Source organism: Sparus aurata, chromosome 8, assembly GCF_900880675.1.
Source record: "Sparus aurata chromosome 8, fSpaAur1.1, whole genome shotgun sequence".
Taxonomy (NCBI): Eukaryota; Metazoa; Chordata; class Actinopteri; order Spariformes; family Sparidae; genus Sparus; species Sparus aurata.
Genome location: NC_044194.1, coordinates 1,097,162 through 1,115,705, shown reverse-complemented (window position 1 = coordinate 1,115,705; position 18,544 = coordinate 1,097,162). Strand labels below are relative to the sequence as shown.

General features: G+C 46.4%; 1 protein-coding gene across 5 annotated transcripts; it reads right to left on the bottom strand.

Annotated features, from left to right (window-relative positions):
- Positions 1-353: 353 nt before the first annotated feature.
- Positions 354-17,408, bottom strand: prr5l (proline rich 5 like). 5 transcript variants are annotated; one of them, XM_030425782.1, is made up of 9 exons: positions 17,151-17,408; positions 9,442-9,575; positions 8,403-8,483; positions 7,947-7,995; positions 4,741-4,798; positions 3,751-3,842; positions 2,654-2,791; positions 1,863-1,980; positions 354-1,124 (listed from the first exon to the last, which is right to left on the bottom strand). In XM_030425782.1, exons 2-9 carry the CDS (start codon positions 9,561-9,563, stop codon positions 763-765), a joined length of 1,020 nt encoding a protein of 339 aa, XP_030281642.1. In that variant the 5' UTR covers positions 9,564-9,575; positions 17,151-17,408; the 3' UTR covers positions 354-762. The 5 variants fall into 5 exon arrangements, with proteins under 5 accessions (XP_030281642.1, XP_030281643.1, XP_030281644.1 ...); XM_030425783.1 differs by having other exon boundaries at positions 9,442-9,572; XM_030425784.1 differs by lacking the exon at positions 17,151-17,408 and adding an exon at positions 11,464-11,718.
- Positions 17,409-18,544: the final 1,136 nt, after the last annotated feature.

Genomic DNA, 18,544 nt, shown 5'->3' with positions numbered 1-18,544 from the left:
ATCGTTTGAAAATGGAAGTTTGACAGGTGAACACTGTAGTTTCGGTGAACTCAGCCTGCATCACGATCAGGATCTGAGAGAATAGAACAGTTCAAAAATGTTTTCCTTTTGGAAATGAATGAAAAACAAAATTCTTTCAAGAGAGAAAGATCAAATGTTTTTCTGTCTGTGGGAAACCTTGTGGAGAAAAAGCCCTTCTTTGTGGAATGTAATATTTTTATATTTCTGTAAACCAAGTTAATCTTTTAGTGAAAGTGCAATGCCTTCTGGGTAATCTAACTGCTGCTGGGCTGATGGTGACGGCGTTCAGAGACACGTCGCTACTGTCAACATGACTGACGGACACGGGAGGATTCAAAGGTTATTTATGAATTAGTTTATTTAGTCTTCATTATTTATTTACAATCCTAAAAGAGAACGTATCCACATGAACCTGAGCAGAACCAGAACCTGCAGCCTGGCTCTGTTCACAGGATCAGAACAAACCTGAACACAGAGCCTGATCCTGGATCAGTGTCACTGGTTCAGACCGTCCTGCAGCACCGAGCTGCTCGTCCTCTGACCCGTCTGCTGTCCTGTCACTTCCTGTATTCTGTCCTGTTTTCTGTCTTCTTCTGTGGTTTCCTGCGTCCTGTTTTGTTTTCTGTGGTGCGTCTTCTTGTCCCATCTTGTCTTTTTTTTTCCTGTCTCCAGCTGGCTGCTCCGTCACTGTCCTGTTACTTCCTGTCCAGCATCTTCTCACGTGTCATCGTCTCATTAGCGCTAGCATATAACTCCTCCCCTCGGAGCCTCCATCATGTCCGGTTGGCTGGAGAACGGCCTGGGACTCATCGGCCCGCCTCCCACCAAGAACCCCACACCTCCCTCTTCCCCTCCCACCCCGTCGTCCTTCTCCGTCCCAGCATGCATCCTGCCCGACGCTGACAGCAGCCGGACGTCAGAGTGTACGTTGGCCACCGTGTGGCGCCGCACACCGCCAGACTTCTCCAGGTAGGCCTCGCCCTCCTGCTCCACCAGCGGAGCCAGAGACGACGAGTCGGAGGAGTTGTGATGCTGCGTGACGGTGATCTCTGGCTGGGACTGGTCGCCTAGCAACGACCCTGACGACCGCAGATGGCGGGACTCTGAGGAGGAGACGGAAAATAAACTTTTATTAAACTGTTTCAGATTGTAGATTAGATCTAAAAGGTTCCACGTGTCCAACATAAATACTCTACTGTAACAACTTTTACCAAAGCTAACGCTAAAACTGAATTATTGTAATCCGACACCGCAGTAAGTAAGTTCAGGAGAAAGCTGAAGTGTTCTGAAGTCACAAGAATGACAACAACAAAATAATACCAACACTTTTTATCTTCTACTGAAGGAGTTTATGATGTGTGTGTTCCTGCAGGTTCTTCTCAGGATCAACTCCCGTGTGACATGTGAAATGTTCATATATTGGTATTAAGTCACAGTGCAGAAGTGCTGCGTCGGCCTCCTGCAGTGAAAACCTTCCTGTTTCCATTCACAGCACGGATTAGGACGATAATCTGATCAGCCTTCAGCGCCGCGCTGAGTTCACGGCAGGTTTGAGTTTGTTTGTGAAACCTGCTCGAAGGAATTAAACATTCCCGAGAGGAAAGCTGCTGCGCACGCACACACACACACACACACACACACACACACACACACACACACACACGAAGGCTTGTGTTTGTGTTAGCATCCGTTAGCCACACTGTTAAAAGGTGATACGGAGATATTTACAAGATCTAACCTCTGTTTCCTGCTTCTGACTTTACTAAGCTAAGACCATTTAAAGGAATCTATTACCAACATGTTAACTGTCAGTCTGAGTGAGTAACCGACGCTGCACTGACCCAACAGCAGCTGCTGTCTGTTGTGCAGGACGTTGCTGAGATACGGAGACACGACGATCTCCACCAGGCGCTCCAGCTGGTAATACTCCAGACTGGGACCAGCAGACTCATGGACACCCTGACAGAGACAGACAGAGAGAAGACGTACTCAGAGCAGTTCAACTCTTATTTTGAAGAACTTTCTGAGTCTTGTTTCTTCACACAGAGGAGAATAAAAGGTTTCAGTTACAGTTCAGGTGTCCCCTCTGACCAGACAAGTGACCAAACGCTTCAGGTGATGACGTCTGAACGCGTGTGTTGTTGTTGTTTCTTGCCAACGAACAGTGAGAGTTTCACACCTTCAAGCCTTCAAGTATCAAATTTATCACTCAGAGTTTCATTCCAAACTCATTAAGTATCGATACTTTGAGATTGTGGGTCTTAACGAGTTGGAGTTCTTACAGTTGGACCTTAAACTCAGAAGTCCAGCTCGACTCAGCTTGAATTTAAATTCAAAGCGTCCGTTTCAAACATCCGTCAGACTCATTTCCTGCTTCATCCTTGACCTTCTGCATCTACTGCAGTTGTCTTTTGTGTTATTGTATTAACATAACTTTGATCTCTGATTAAAATGGTTTAGATCATCATAGAGTCCGACCTGTCCTACTGCTTCTTGACCTGCAGTGACGCTGCCACGTTCAGCTTCTCAGTGTTTTTATTACTGATGGAAATAAAGACGAAATCTACAAAAGCATGTTGTAGAAAAACAGAATTATCTCCGACGAGGAGCACGAACATGTGGGAGTGTTTACCTGCAGCACCAGCAGCATCTGTGTGACAGGCGGAGGGACGGAGGCTGCAGCACCCAGAGTCTCCTCCAGGTGGAGCTTCAACAGCACCAGGTCTCTGAAGGCCACCAGAGCCATCTGCCTCACCGTGAGCTCCTGCCCCTGAACACACACACACACGCACACACACACACGCACGCACGCACGCACACACACGCACGCACGCACGCACGCATGCACACACGCACGCACACACACACACACGCATGCACACACGCACGCATGCACACACGCACGCACACACACACACACACACACACGTATGCACACACGCACGCACACACACACACACACGTATGCACACACGCACGCACACACACACACACACATTAACAAATTAGTGATTTTAAGAGTTGTTGAGTTAACTCTATAACGTAGTGAAACTGTGGGTTAGGGTTTGATCTAAACATGTCACATGTTACAAAGACACTAAACAGTAACAATATAGGCTACTTCTTTGTCCCCGTGGAGAAAGTCCCCAGACTCCCTTAACAAATGTGTCAGTTTAGTGAGTTGTTGAGTTGGAGACACTTTATAAACTCTGTGAAACTCTGTCTCTGACTCATTCTGCATTATTTGGACCTTCTTGTTCATTCAGCAGACATTTTTTTGCTTTATGTGAAACACGTATCCAGTGATCCAGTGATGTAGGCGTATGTTTACATGTAAAGTGGGGACGTGAGATCGGCTCTCTGGAGGTCACTCAGGTGCGCTGAGACCTGTTTAATGCCAGGTGTTAAAGCGGTCCACTTGTGATCGGATCACTCAGAACAGATGGCAGAACTTGATGTGAGCAGACTCTGTGGTGCTGTGAGCTAAGTGCTAACATGCTAATTTGTGATCATTTTAATATCTGAGCAGCCTTCAGTTGAAAATCTGATAATAGATATGTTTTTATTACAGCGTTGGTAAGTTTGATACAAGTTTTCTACTACGGAGCGCAGATATCGCTTCATTTTAAACACGTGATATGAAAACGTATTGATCCGTCTGATGACCAGATGCGTCTCTGTGACTGAGTGTGAATGAAGAAACGTTGTGTTCACAGGACGTGTGTGTACCTGGACGGGGTAAAAGATGGCCTGCAGCGTGGGGAGGATCTCTGTGAAGAATCTGTCCCACATGTCGGCGAGGACGGCGAGCTGCTCGTCACCTACGGGACACGACAGGTGGTTACCATGGAAACACAGCACAAACACCACGGGAGCAAGTCCAACATCCCAAATTTATCCCATATTATATATTAATATTTCTGCTCCTCGGCTTCAGAAACTGTTAAGAGTCCTCGTCTCTTCTCTGAACAAGACATAAGAATCTCGTCTTTATTCTCAGAAAAAGTCATAACTAAGATTTTTCTCTAATTTTCGTCACCAGGAGCAACTTTTATATATCCAACATGTCAAAAGAATGATTAACTTATTTGTTAGATTTTTTTTTTATGTTTATGTCAGGAAGTTTTGTCGTCCAGTTTCGGGACAATAATCACCTGAAACAAACATTTTGATGTTGCAGCCACAGTTTCCTCCAACGTAAAAACAAATCTGTGGGACTTTATTCTAAACAAACTGAACACACGATGCTGAGTGAGTTAAAAACACAGTTAAAGTCGTGACGACCATACTGTGTGTATTACTGTGTGTTGTTTCGTGTTAGCTGTGATCCTCGTGGAGTGGGAGCTCGCTTCTCTCTGAGGATCTCTGTCTAATTGACCGTGCTGGATCCTGCAGGGATTGGCTGGCTGCCCCTGATGACATCACAGTGGATTGGCTGATCTGGAGTCTTGGCTCCTTCTTCACTTCCATGAGAACAGAAGACGAGGAGAGTCACCGTCCTCGACCACGTTTAATACAGAGCGAGCTGATTCAGTGTTTGTTGTTGTTGCTCGGCGCTGACCCGCTCTGTACGTTTAACTTTAACACTGTTTAGTTTAGTTTAGATATCGGACATCTTCTACAATCACATCAACGTAGAAAAGACGTAAAGCTTTTGAATCTAACGTCTTATTTTTACATTCAGTTTGAATTGTGAACCTTCACGTCACGTTGGCTCACCAGAGTGGACGAGGACCTGATCCAGAACTTCAGACAGACCTCGAGTCAGCAGCTGGTTCTGAAACACACACATTTGTTTCATATTATTACATCTTTAGATATTTCATTCTTCATGTGCATCAGTGTAATTACAGTTATAAAACAGATTAAAGCTGCTGACAAACCAACAAACACGGTGAAAATCAAACAGCAAGCGTTTCAAAGTTTCTGATTATAAGAAGTTACAGCTGTAAATATTTTCTGTATCTTGTTTGTTGTTCTTAATTTGTCTTTAAGGTGTCAGAAGGATGATATACATTCATACAGACAGCTTGACAATATAAAAAGATGAATTCTAAATTCTTTAATATTCTTGTGGTACACATTGATTGTGATCAGCTGCAAGTTTCAGTTTATTATTCCAGAAAATTCTGGTTAAATATGAGCAGACTGTTTCCACGGTTACAGTTTACTGCAGTGTGAGACACATGATGACGAACTTCTCCGTCGTTTGTGAAGAACTTTGTAAGTTATATTAACATTTTAAACCTGAACAGGATCGTCAGTGAACGTTACGATGTTGAAGGTTTCAGAGCTCCGTTAGAACAAACAGGAAAAGAAGTGACCTGCGACCTCGAGGGAAGTCGAGGTCATCGCCTCACTCGCTGCAAACATTTGATCTGGAGGTCGAAGCTTTTCCCCAACGTCAGATCAGTGAGGACAGGACGGATGCTGAGCGCTCTCAGGATGTGGACAGGAAGGACACGTCAGCTGTGAGACGGTCCAGGCGTCAGCGTGAGATCAGGTGTGACAGGAAGTCTTCCTCCGCTGTCGTCTCTGAACAGGAAGAGGACGTCTGTCCACTTCCGGCTCATCGTCCTCGTCACAGGTTGCCATCTGAAGGCAGGAGTGATTAATGAGGATCAGGAGCCGCTCAGCTGATCAGCGACTGCAGCTTCAGGTGGAGGAGGCAGCAAGCTGCTTAGTCTGATTCCTGAGCTGCTGCTGAACTCTGTGACCTGAGGAAGCGTTTTGGGTTTCAGCCTCTCACCCTGTTGTCCAACACAGGACTCTTCATAGACGACCGCTTCACCTCGTTCGATCAGCTGACCTGGCTAAAGTCCACGACTTTAGATATCACAGTCTCACTTCAACCAATCAGAGTCCCCCCAGCTTTCTGAGTCAGAACATGCTGTCATGGAGTCTTCAGCGTTGTTCTTTACTCTTTGTTCAGTGAAATAAACTCCAGGTCTAATTGTGCTGATGCTACAGCAGCTACGCTAACCTCGTCACCTGAACACACCTGCAGCTGCCGGGAGTTCCTCAGAGGTCGTGACTGGTTCAACCACTTCGTTCAGGCACAAGCGTGAAGTCTGACAGAAGGATTCAATCCAGCTGCCTCCAGATGTGAACGTGTTGCTGCACTTTGAAAACCAGCGGTCCGAAAAACCCGTCTCACAGTCGTCTGTGATCATAATCAGACTGACGCCGAGTCACATGAGCGCCGAGGTGGCGTGCAGCTGAACATCTTCAGTATGCAGCGTTCAAATCAGTTTGAAACCCAGCGGCTGGGAGCTGAACGAGTTGATGCTTGTCCAACAAACTTCTCAGCCAGACAGATAAACATCTTCACCGTCTGCAGCTTCACATGGCAGCATCAGCTCAGACTGAAGGAGCCTCACACCTCAGTGACACCTCAGTGACACCTCAGTGACACCTCAGTGACACCTCAGTGACACCTCAGTGACACCTCACCGTCTGCTGAACCTGGATCAGTTCAGACAACACTGAGCTGCTGTTTCTCACATGTGTAGACACAGACAGAGGAGAGAGGACAGAGGAGAGAGGAGAGAGGAGAGAGGAGAGGAGAGAGGACAGACGACAGAAGAGAGGAGATAGGACAGAGGAGATAGGAGAGAGAGGAGAGAGGACAGAGGAGAGAGGACAGAGGAGAGAGGAGAGAGGACAGAGGAGAGGAGAGAGGACAGAAGAGAGGAGATAGGAGAGAGGAGAGGAGAAGAGGAGAAGAGAAGAGAGAGAGGAGATAGGAGAGGAGAGAGGAGAGAGGAGAGGAGAGAGGACAGAGGACAGAGGACAGAGGAGAGAGGACAGAGGAGAGAGGACAGAGGAGAGGAGATAGGAGAGGAGATAGGAGAGAGGAGAGAGGACAGAGGAGAGAGGAGAGAGGAGATAGGAGAGGAGAGAGGACAGAGGACAGAAGAGAGGAGATAGTAGAGGAGAGAGGACAGAGGAGAGGAGAGAGGACAGAGGAGAGGAGAGAGGACAGAAGAGAGGAGATAGGAGAGGAGATAGGAGAGAGGAGAGAGGACAGACGACAGAAGAGAGGAGATAGGAGAGGAGATAGGAGAGAGGAGAGAAGACAGAGGAGAGAGGAGAGAGGAGATAGGAGAGGAGAGAGGACAGAGGACAGAGGAGAGAGGAGATAGGAGAGGAGAGAGGACAGAGGAGAGGAGAGAGGACAGAGGAGAGGAGATAGGAGAGGAGAGAGGACAGAGGAGAGGAGAGAGGAGAGGAGAGAGGACAGAGGACAGAGGAGAGGAGAGAGGAGAGATGACAGAGGAGAGAGGACAAAGGAGAGGAGACAGGACAGAGGAGATAGGAGAGAGGAGAGAGGAGAGAGGAGACAGGAGAGGAGAGAGGAGAGAGGAGAGAGGACAGAAGAGAGGAGAGAGGACAGAGGAGAGAGGACAGAGGAGAGGAGAGAGGAGAGGAGAGAGGACAGAGGACAGAGGAGAGAGGAGAGAGGACAGAGGAGAGAGGACAAAGGAGAGGAGACAGGACAGAGGAGAGGAGAGAGGAGAGAGGAGAGAGGAGACAGGAGAGGACAGAGGAGAGGAGAGAGAGAATGTGTGAACCTGCTGACTGAGTCCAGTTGTGATGAGGACTTCGGGTCGTTCTGGAGTTCTTGAGTCTGACTCAGGTGTTGGCGTGAGGCTAGATAACAATGACTGATGATTTTAGAAACCATGTCCATTATATATCATCAGTTTTTAATTTTTTAAATATTAAGAACTGATCAACAGAACCGGGACCGTCACACTGATGATGAAACATTACTGTAACGAACACAGAAACAGGAAGTGGAGCGACCGCAGTGATGTTTCCTCTGGCTGCTGAAAACAAACACACCTCTCTGTGGAGATGCTGCTGACAGGAGATCAGTGAGAGTTTTATAAAGAGGAGAACAGGAAGTAGAGACTGAGTACCTGGAAGTAGTCTGTGATGAAGGAGCCCATCTCTGTTTTAAGGAGCCACCTGCAGAGACAGGAAGGAGTTCAGCAGGGAGCGACAGGTTCCCTCTGCTCACCTGCAGCAGCTCAGCACCTGGTACACTTCACTGACTTATATTGTATTTATCACTACCAGTTACTTCATTTGTTTAGCAGAATGCTTCAACTCTGTTTTACTGTGAGGCTCCAGAACTGTTCTGTGTCCTCGTGAGACAGATTCTGAATCCACACAGGAACATAAAACGGGTCAAATACAGTGAAAACAATAAAAATGTGAAGTTCCCTAAATGCAGCTGCAGTTTGTTCCTGTTCCACAGAGAGGAACACACTGATATCAGACATCACACGGCTCTGCACGTCTCTCTGTTCGTCTCTCATTCTTGTGTCGTGTCTGAGCGTTACACTGAAGAGAGAAGAAGACGTCTTCATTACCTGATGCTCTCGTTAAGCGTGTACAGCTCGTTAGTCTGCAGCGCTCCACCCTGGAACACCTTGATGACAGCTGATTGGACGCTGAGGACACACAAACAAATGCAGGTCAGCTCAGGTCATCAAGTGAAGTACAAGTATCTTAAATCTAAACTCAGTTTTTGGTCACATTCCAGAACTGCCTAAAGGTTTTAAACACAAATGTGTGATGGAGTTTTGCTGCTCAGTAGAAACTCCTGCAGCGTCACACTAAAACAAACGGAGCCTGGAAAGTTGTTTCTGGGACAGTTGTTCTGTGTCGGCTCGGCGTGTGACGGCCGGCACATGTGACTCAGCTGGTTGACAGGACGTGGCCCGGCTGCCACCTCCACTTCCTCCTAAACATCCTGCCCGGCGCTGAGGAGAGCAGGAAACAGGGCCGAAGACTCAGAGGAGCTGCAAGTTTCTGCTGCTGAGCCCAAAACACCTCAGCAGACAGAACGTGAGCTGCAGGCTCGAGGTCAGAAGTATGTGGACACTTTGATGCCACCAGCAGAGAAGCTGGAGGAGGATCTCAGCTGATCGTATCGATCTGCGAGTGTCTGCGGAAGCTCAGCTGATCTGCTACCAGTTAAAAATCCCTCATCTTCTCCTGATAGGAGGCAGAAAACAAGCGGACGGACTCGCGGCTGTGACCCGTCTCTGAATCAGTGTAGTTAAAGTCTCACACCTCCTGTAACTTCAGCCCAACAGGAACCTGTCTGATCGGATCATCAGACTGCTGCAGACTGCTGACCTTCAACAGAACCAGTTCTTCTCTCTGAAGCAACACGAGACGGCACTTTGTCCTCTGTGTTAATCTGATGTTTGGACCCATAACACACACACACACACACACACACACACACACACACACAGCTGTGTCCTAAACAGGAGGATAATATCTGGACTCTGTGGGGTCAGACAGTCTACAGGAGAATTCTGTGAGGTGGGTTCGGGTTCTGATCCAGGTTCAGATCTTCACTCGCAGCAGGAACATCACACAGCTTTCTGGTTCTCTGACCTGTTCCACACTCTGGTGTTGGAGATCTGTAGTGAAGGTGAGCTGGCGTGGAACCGGGCCAGGTCTGACAGAACCGGAGAACTCATAAAGCGCGGCCTGGGACGCCGGAAAGATCCCATCATGCACTCTGGCTGCTGAGGAGAGAGGACACAAATGTTAGATTAAAAAGCATCAGCAGCTTCACAGTGAGGAGTCTGATTAATCATCATGATTAATGTGGATCAAGACCAGAATCAGAACCAGAAGAACAGACTGGTTCTGAAAATGACTTAACTATATTTAATCCTCTTTTCTCGAGAAATCAAACTTTGTTTATGTCGTCATCGTCAGGAGGTAACGAGCTGTTAAAGGTGCAGTCAGTAAGAAAAGAAGATTTTTGTGGGGATTTTGGGTCGGGTCATGGATCGGGTCACGGGTCGGGTCGGCCGCCATCAACAAGAGCTTCTTTAATGAGACGATGAGCTCCAAGATCCAGACGAGTGGACTGTTACGTGCACGCTGCTCTGACGTGTGAATTTATCTCGTTATCTCAAGACAACAAGTAAACTTTCAGTCATTATCGCAGGAACACTGAGTAAATAATACGTTCAGCCGTGACTTTATGTTTACAGCTCTGTAGAAATCCTCTCAGAGCTGCTGAGATGTTGTTCTGTATGAAGTTCTGCAGAGGAAGTGATGAAAGTGCTGCTGAGCTGCTCAGACAGGTGGACGTCGCCGTCAGCAGCTCTGTGCAGGGTTTACTTCCTGTTGTCAGCAGCGTCGACTCATTTAGAAACACAGTCACATCGCCATCTTCGGACCGCAGCTTCCTGTGGAACGGCGCTGACCCGAGATCAGCCTGTTTGTTTACAGCACAGACGTCTCACTCTGCCTCGCTTTCCAGAACCCACAGACAGCCGGGCTGCTCTCAGTTCTGACTCAGTGACAGCGTTCACGCTCGGCTGCCGTCACACGTGCTCGCATGTATTTCTGTACATGAACATTTGAATTTCTTAGAATCGGAGTCCGTTTATTGTCTGTTATATATAATCTTTTTTTTTTTTCTCTCTCTCAAACCGACACAGCCACAAATGTAATTTAGTCGCTGTGGGAAGATTTCAGTCAGTGTTTCTGACATGGTGCGTTTGTGTGCACTGCAGAAAAACAAGGAAATAAAACCTTGTTGAGTAAAACACTGGAGTCAGTCATGATTACAGAGTGATAGAGACGTTTTAATGGCAGGACAGAGAATGACTCAACACTAATTGTATGTTGAAGTGAAAGGAAATATCGTCCTTTAGTCTGCTCTCTCTCTTCTTACATTCTGTAACAAGGTTAAATATTTCAGAGACGAGAAAACAAGTTTTATAATGATGGAAACTTCACAGCTTCACTGGAGGCCACACAGATCTCAGATCAGAGACGTCTCAAGCGTCTACAGAAACAAACAGTCCGACAGCTGCAGAGGAGGAGACGCCTCCCTGCGTCTGCCCGAGCACAGACCAGCTGCACGTGAACCACAGACCAACACGACCCACCAGGAAGTCCACGTCGGTGTCGCTCTGCATCTCACATCACATCAGTCACCAGCTCACGGCTGCAGAAAAGTCCTTCTGTGGCTGTTTTTAATGATAGTTAAAGTTTGTGACTTCCTGCAAGACAATAAAAAAATACTCAACCTGAACATTTAGTCCAGGACAGAACCAGAGTCTGTGCTGGGTGTCTGAGTCAGTCTGAGGCTCACCTCAATCCAAACACACACAGAGGGGACGTCAGAACCCACCAACCAGGACCAGAACCTCACACAGACCTGGAGTCGTCTGTCATGACACAAATGTTCACACACTGAATGTTTTAAAGTTTTCTTTGCGTTTTGTTCCGTCTCGTTCTGCGACTTCTTCCCGACTCTCTGCTGGATGTTTTAGGAGCAGGTGACCGAATCAAGCGCACCGTTAATCAGACTACATTTCTATGATCTGACATTGTTGGAGACACAACAAACCTTCTGATATAACAGATTTTTAACCACCAACAACATTTCACCTCAAACTGCTGAAAGAAGACACAAAGCAACAGTTGTGTTGCAGCAGAAGTTGAGTTCAGCAGTTTAACGAGGTCGGAGCGTCTCACAGCTCAGAGTCTTTGATTCCTCCTCGCTCTCGTCCTGAAGAGGTCGACCTCCGAGCCGCTCCCGTCCCCGTCCAGGACGCCCAGGTGGCTGATGGGATCTCACAGCCCAGTGTGTGTCCACAGGCTCTGGCTGTGCCGTCTCCTCTGATCACAGCCAATGAGAGGCCTCGTGCTGACAGTCAACACAAACACACTATTGTTTATTCGGCTGCGTCCTGCCAAAGCCAGAGGAGGTCAATAAATACAGATTTCTCTCTGAGTTGGCGAGTGGAGAGAAGGAACGACGAGGAGACGAACGTGTCTGCAGGAGCAGGAGAGCAGACGCTGTGAGGACGCTGCAGAGTTCAGATGTTACACTTCTGACTATCTTTAATGAAAGAAAACGTTTTATTTAAATTGATAATGCTTCTTTAATCCTTCACTGGGTTTTCTTCCTGAGCACGGCATCAGTTTTAAAGTGTTCATGAAGAACAAATCTTAACAATCAATCTTCAAACTAACTCCATCCGGTTTCACACAGTTTGTAGACGGATCAGAGCTGCAACCAACGATTGTTGAAATGATCCTGAAATGATGAGAAAAGAACCGTTCATGTGAAGACAAACATCTGGACGGACTTCATGTGAGCAGTGAAGTTCTTTGTTTCAGCTGATGTCAGGTCAAACTCAGGTTGGTCTCATAACGTCCAGAAACCGTCTGACAAACACCACGATAACGACTTCAACAATCGGTCAGGAACATTACAGCTTTAGATCTATTTAAGATTAAATAGTGTTATTAATGTTTTCAGGACCGGGCGGACGGTGAACACCGGGTGTGACCCGGTGCAGCGTCGTCACGCTGAAAAGTCACTTCCACTTCAGACGGGGTGCGTGCTAACGCTGTTAGCTTAGCAGCAGTGAACATTTAGCCTTATAAAAAGGCTGAATAACTTCTCTACAATTCAGTTTGGGAGCTGCGTGTTTTAATCAAGCCTCCAGCTACTTCAGCTGTTCAGGAGGAGAGGGTGTGTAATAATGAATTCTATATTTTTGGGTCAACCGTTTCTTTTGTGGTGAAACAAAAGCAGCAAACGCATCAGGAACAACTTCACACAGCTCCAATCTAACAACACAATCAGGAAACTGAACTCCAAACCACAAAGACTCAGTTAGAGAAGCCGTGAACGTGTGTGACCTCGTGTTTTCATCTGACAGCTCAGCAGGTCTGAAGCTGCTGCTGCTGTGAGGTGGAATCAGCAGGTCATCGTTTACTGAGCAGACGTTTTCATTCACAACATGTTTGTTTGAGTGATTCTGAAGTGAATCGATCATCAATGAACATGTTCATCAACGGGGTCAATGGTTGAGAACCATAAAGGATCAATCAAAACACCAATCAGAACCATCTGAGAGGCGCAAAGAGCCCGTCACCCAGCCGGAGGAGAGTGGGAGGGTGTGTGTGTGTGTGTGTGTGTGTGTGTGTGTGTGTGTGTGTGTGTGTGTGTGCGTGTGTTTGCGTGTGTGTGTGTGTGTGTGCTCACACCCTGCCAGGGACGTCAGGTTGTGTGTGGGAACAGGACCGTGTGTGCACAGTTCACCACATGTAGCGTTCACAGGATTTGGTGGTATCAACACACACACACACACACACACACACACACACACACACACACACACACACACAGCATCTCCACACAAAGAGCGTCCACGTTCGAGAAGATGATTCACTCAGGGGAGAGAAACGAGTATCTCACCTTCTGCTCTGTAAACGTGGGCGCCAGGCGTCATCATGTATGTAACTGTCACCATGACGACCCATCTGGTACACACCAGAACCAGCCATCAAAAAAAGGTCACCCCCCATCATCACCGTCACCTCGCCCTCCGTCAGAACCTCCTCCACTGTCTCATGGCGTCATGCTGAGTTCAGTCCAGCTGCTTCACTGTCAGCGTCTCATGTGTAATACCTCTAACACAGAACCAGTTTGGACTGAATACAGTCCGTTTTAAAGTTTGAGAGTTCTGAGAAACTCCAGGAAGGTTCTGGTACCAGCCAACCACCACCAACACCACAAAACCACATTTCTGTAGATACAAATCAAACCAGATACAACATGTGAATCAGCTGCTGACAGGTGGACTTGTTACCTTTGGACGGAGCCGTGCTAACTGTTTCCCTCCGTTTACAGTCTTTTTGCTAAGCTAAGCTAACTGGCTGTTAGCTTAGTTTCAAAGTAAGGACATGGGAGTTAATTATTCTCATTTAACTCTCACTGAGTGTGTCTTCATGTCAGATGTTTCCTTTAATGTGAAGGCTACAGGAGCAGGAGGTTCTCTGAGCATCGTTAAGCTGCTGTAATCCTGCTGCTGTCGGTCAGCAGACGAACCAAACGAGAACTTCACCAGCTCGACTCAGTCGCTGCGTCGCTCGACAACAAGACGAACACAAAGACAAACACAACTTCCCCCTGAACTGATCAGAATCACACTGATCTGCAGTGATGGAGCGGCACACTGAGAGCTGTGCTGCAGTTTCATGTGTTAGTGTGTTAGCATGAGTGCTAATCCTGAAACAGAAGCCCCCTGTCATGAGGAAGTACTCAGAGACTAATGCAATTAAGGCCTGAGTCAGACACAGACGCACACACAGAAATTAGCTGATATAATGTTGACATGATTCTCCAAACACACAATTTCACTTCAAACGTCGTCACTCTGTTTGCAGCTCTGCCATCGTCAGACAATCAAATCTGGATCAGTAGAAGTCAGCAGATGTTTCGTTAACTGTCGTTTGACAAAGATTGGAATATTTCACAGCAGCAGCAGTTTGACTTCATCCTGCAGGTCTGACCTGCACTAATTATATTCACCAAAAACAATCCAACAAACAGCAGAAGTTCAGTTTGTCAAATCTGTCCAGAGTGAACCCTCCTCACAAACTAATCAATAAAGGATCTCTGACAGAGACAATAAACCAACACATCCAACACTGTCAGAGTTTCCTCTGAGGAGCGAGGTCGTCTCCAACACTGGAGAGTAATTTACATCCAGGTTTGATTTAGAATCAAAATCAGCTTGTTGTTATTGTCAGCAGACGACTGTGTTTCTGTGTGTCTGTGTTTCTGTGTGTCTGTGTTTCTGTGTTTCTGTTGTTTGTCTGTTGTGTTGTCTGTTGTGTTGTGTTCAGCATCAGCAGGAAGCAGCAGATCATCATCACTGTCAGGAGTGAGACGTCTCCTTTCTCTCTCATCTCTGTTCAGACAGGAGGCACAATATGGAGTTTTTCTACTGATAAACAGCTAATTACACATTTTCACATGTTAAAAGAAGTTCATTAACTGCTGAGTATCAGCTGACGTGTAGTGAGGAAAGATGGAGCGTTTCATATCTCACAGCTCTGACACGTCGTCACCAGCGGCGACACGTTTGTCCGTCAGAGGACGACCACAGTTCTTCTACTTCTTCTTCTTCTTCTTCTTCTCTGTGTTTATTCAAAAGCTGCTTGATGAGCATCAAGTTAAACATTTATGCTTCATATTCATCAGCTGTGACTTCACAGATACAGACAAACAGCTGATAACACACATTTTCTAACATCAGGCTGATCATTTCTCCACAATCTTCAGTTTCACTTTCAAACTGACTGACGATGTTCGAACTCCTCGAGGAGAAACAGAAAGTCTTCACGCTCAGACGTCCTGCACAAATCAGCTCCACAGGTCCAAACCCGAGATATGTTGATTCTACACATTCACACTACAAACAGAACTCAGATGTCGGCAGGTTGTTTGGTGTGTGAAGCACATTTGGATCATAACAGGATCAAAACAGAACCTAGAACCTTAAAACTGATCGTTCAGCCGACTCGTCTGACTGATCGTCACCGTTCACAATATTTCAGAGATCAAACGTTGATTATTATCTGAGACGTTGATAATTTAATCTCTCAGATTACACAGAACTGATCTGATGAGCGCAGCAACAAAACCCTTCACAGTAAAACTTCAACATGTGACGTATTAAAACTGAATAACTTTTGAAAAGAGCTTTGAACAGAAACACACTGAGCACTTTATTTACGTCCGATCACACAGAATAATGTAAAACTGTTTGTTTAAAGGTTTATTTTATATCATTATGGATTCCATGTTCTGATAAAGCGTCTGACTGCAGTGAAGCCTGCATGTAAACCGGTTTTAAAGGGAAATTCCCCTGAATTCCCCTCAAACCGTGTCGTTATCTCTGAACACCGGCAGCTGTCAAACACGCCGGCCACTTCTTTAATCTGCACCTACTTCTGTAAACGACTTCCTGCGTGTTCCCTGAAATGAAGGTGTTCACATCATCACAGGAAGTGGTTTCATCTGAACATCAAACATCACGGTGACGCAACGATGGAGGAGTTTAAAACGTGTTTGTCCTTTAACTCCACGCCGTCCGTCACATGTGGTGAAACTGTCCTGAGATTCTTCTTCTGCTGGACCTCTGACTGGTCCACGGGTCCACGGGTCAGCGGGTCTGATAAATGTCTAGGAGTGCAGCTAACTGCTAGCAAACACGCTAACAGGCTAAGCTAGTTGTGTTGCCTTTGAGGACTTGTTTCTGTCTGTTCGTCTGTGTTTCTTCGGACGTGTAGGCGGGTTGGACAGAAGAAATACTTGAAGAATCTCTGAACCTGCTTCAGATTTCAACGTCAAACTTCAGAATCTGAGTCGTGACGGCGGCAGCAGACGTCGCTTATTAAATCTTTAAATTATACAGAACTGATCGACTAACAACAATTAATCATTTTTTTTAACCTGTATTAAATATCAGGTTGTTGAAAGTTTAGTTTCAGTACAGCGGAGAATCGGAGCAGAACCAGAACTTCAGGAGGGGCAAACATCCCGAGTCACATCAGACCGTGTTCTGATCCAGAGCTGTGTACCGACGGGAGGAGAGCCGAGAGCTCAGAGACGACTTTTAACTTTTAACTTTAAAAGTCAGCGAGATAAAGTCACAACTCAACAACTGTGTGTGTGTGTGTGTGTGTGTGTGTGTGTGTGACTGTGTGTGTGTGTGTGCGTGTGTGAGACTGTGTGTGTGTGTGTGTGTGTGTGTGTGTGTGTGTGTGTGACTGTGTGTGTGTGTGTGTGACTGTGCATGTGTGTGTGTGTGTGTGTGTGTGTGTGTGTGTGTGTGTGTGTGTGTGTGACTGTGTGTGTGTGTGTGCGTGTGTGCGTGTGTGTGTGACTGTGTGTGAGACTGTGTGTGTGTGTGTGTGTGTGTGTGTGTGTGTGTGTGTGTGTGACTGTGTGTGCGTGTGTGTGTGACTGTGTGTGTGTGTGTGCGTGTGTGCGTGTGTGTGTGTGTGTGTGTGTGTGTGTGTGTGACTGTGTGTGTGTGTGTGTGTGTGTGTGTGTGACTGTGTGTGCGTGTGTGTGTGACTGTGTGTGTGTGTGTGCGTGTGTGCGTGTGTGTGTGACTGTGTGTGAGACTGTGTGTGTGTGTGTGTGTGTGTGTGTGTGTGTGTGTGTGTGACTGTGTGTGTGTGTGTGTGTGTGCGTGTGTGTGTGACTGTGTGTGTGTGTGTGTGTGTGTGTGTGTGTGACTGTGTGTGTGTGTGTGTGTGTGTGTCACCTCCTGCTGCTCTGCTGATGAAGTCGTCCTGACAGGAGTCGATCAGTCCGCAGCTCCTCTTCATCATCTTCAGCTCTCAGTCGGAACACATCGCTTCTCTTCCCGCCTCGGAGAACAAACAGTGACCCGTCGTGTCGGTTCCGAGCAGTCAGACCCGCAAACTTCCTCCAGAGACGGAATGAGCTCACTTACTTCAGTGTTCCGAGCCGGACTGAAACCGTCCGCCGCCTGTGATCAACAGGCTGGAGGCTGCAGCTAACAAGCTATACAAGCTAACTGCCAGCACTTCCGGTACAAGCCTTCAAAGTAAAAGTTCCCCATCTCTTCATTAAACATTGAAAATTGGGAAGAAGTTTGAATGAATCTGTTCTCAATTAATCTGTAGCTAATTATTCAGCAGGCTCCATCATTACTTATGAATACATACATGACAAACAGGAAACATACAATATCATTATCTTTATCCTTATATTATAGCTTATATATTGATTTATTTTGTGTTCTATTATTAATACGTCATAAAGATTTAAGTATTTATTCTCCAGCATCGCCTTAAAATCCAGACGGGTCAAACTGAACTCACGGCCCTTCATGTGGACCACACAGGACCAAACGGGACCGAACGGGACCACATGGGACCACATCTCAGAAAGAGATCATACAGTTTTGTTCCTGAATCTCTCACATGATGTCTGTCAGCTTGTTGTAATTAAAGTCAAACCTCATGTAGTTTTGTGTTAAAGCTCAGTGAACTACATCATCTCATCAACATGGCACCAGAACCAACATGGAGCCAACTGGGTCAGAAAGGTTCTAATGAAGATGAACATTACAATGAATCTGTTCATCCTGATGACTGAGGTTCTGTGAGAGGAGAGCTGGTTCTGGACGTATTTGAAGCTCTGAGTGATTGATGAGAGCTGGACTGAGGCCACTTCCTGTTTCCCTCACAGTGAAAATATACCTGATATTTGTTTTTCAGTCGGTTTGTGTCACAGGGAACTAACGACCTTCCTCTTCTCTCTGTGTTCAGAACCTGCTGGAGGCGTTCTGCAGCTCGCAGTCCAAACAGAAGAGCTGAAGTTGAGAGTTCAGTCTGTTGCACCGTAAACAACAATTACAGAGTTTATTTTAGCTGCTGCGGGAACAAACTGTCATCAGATGTTCAGCAGGAACGCTTTTCTTTTCTTCAGCTGTTTAAATCAGTTTGATTTCATGATGCTTCTCTGAATGTCTGTTGTTATTTAGTGTGTGAATCTGATTATATTCATTCATCTTTTCATGAAACACTTGAATCAACACCCACTGTCTGAAAATGTCTCATATCTTTAATAAGTATAATAAATAATGTTTGTTTTCACTGTCAATGAATCTGCTGATTAATTTTTGGATTA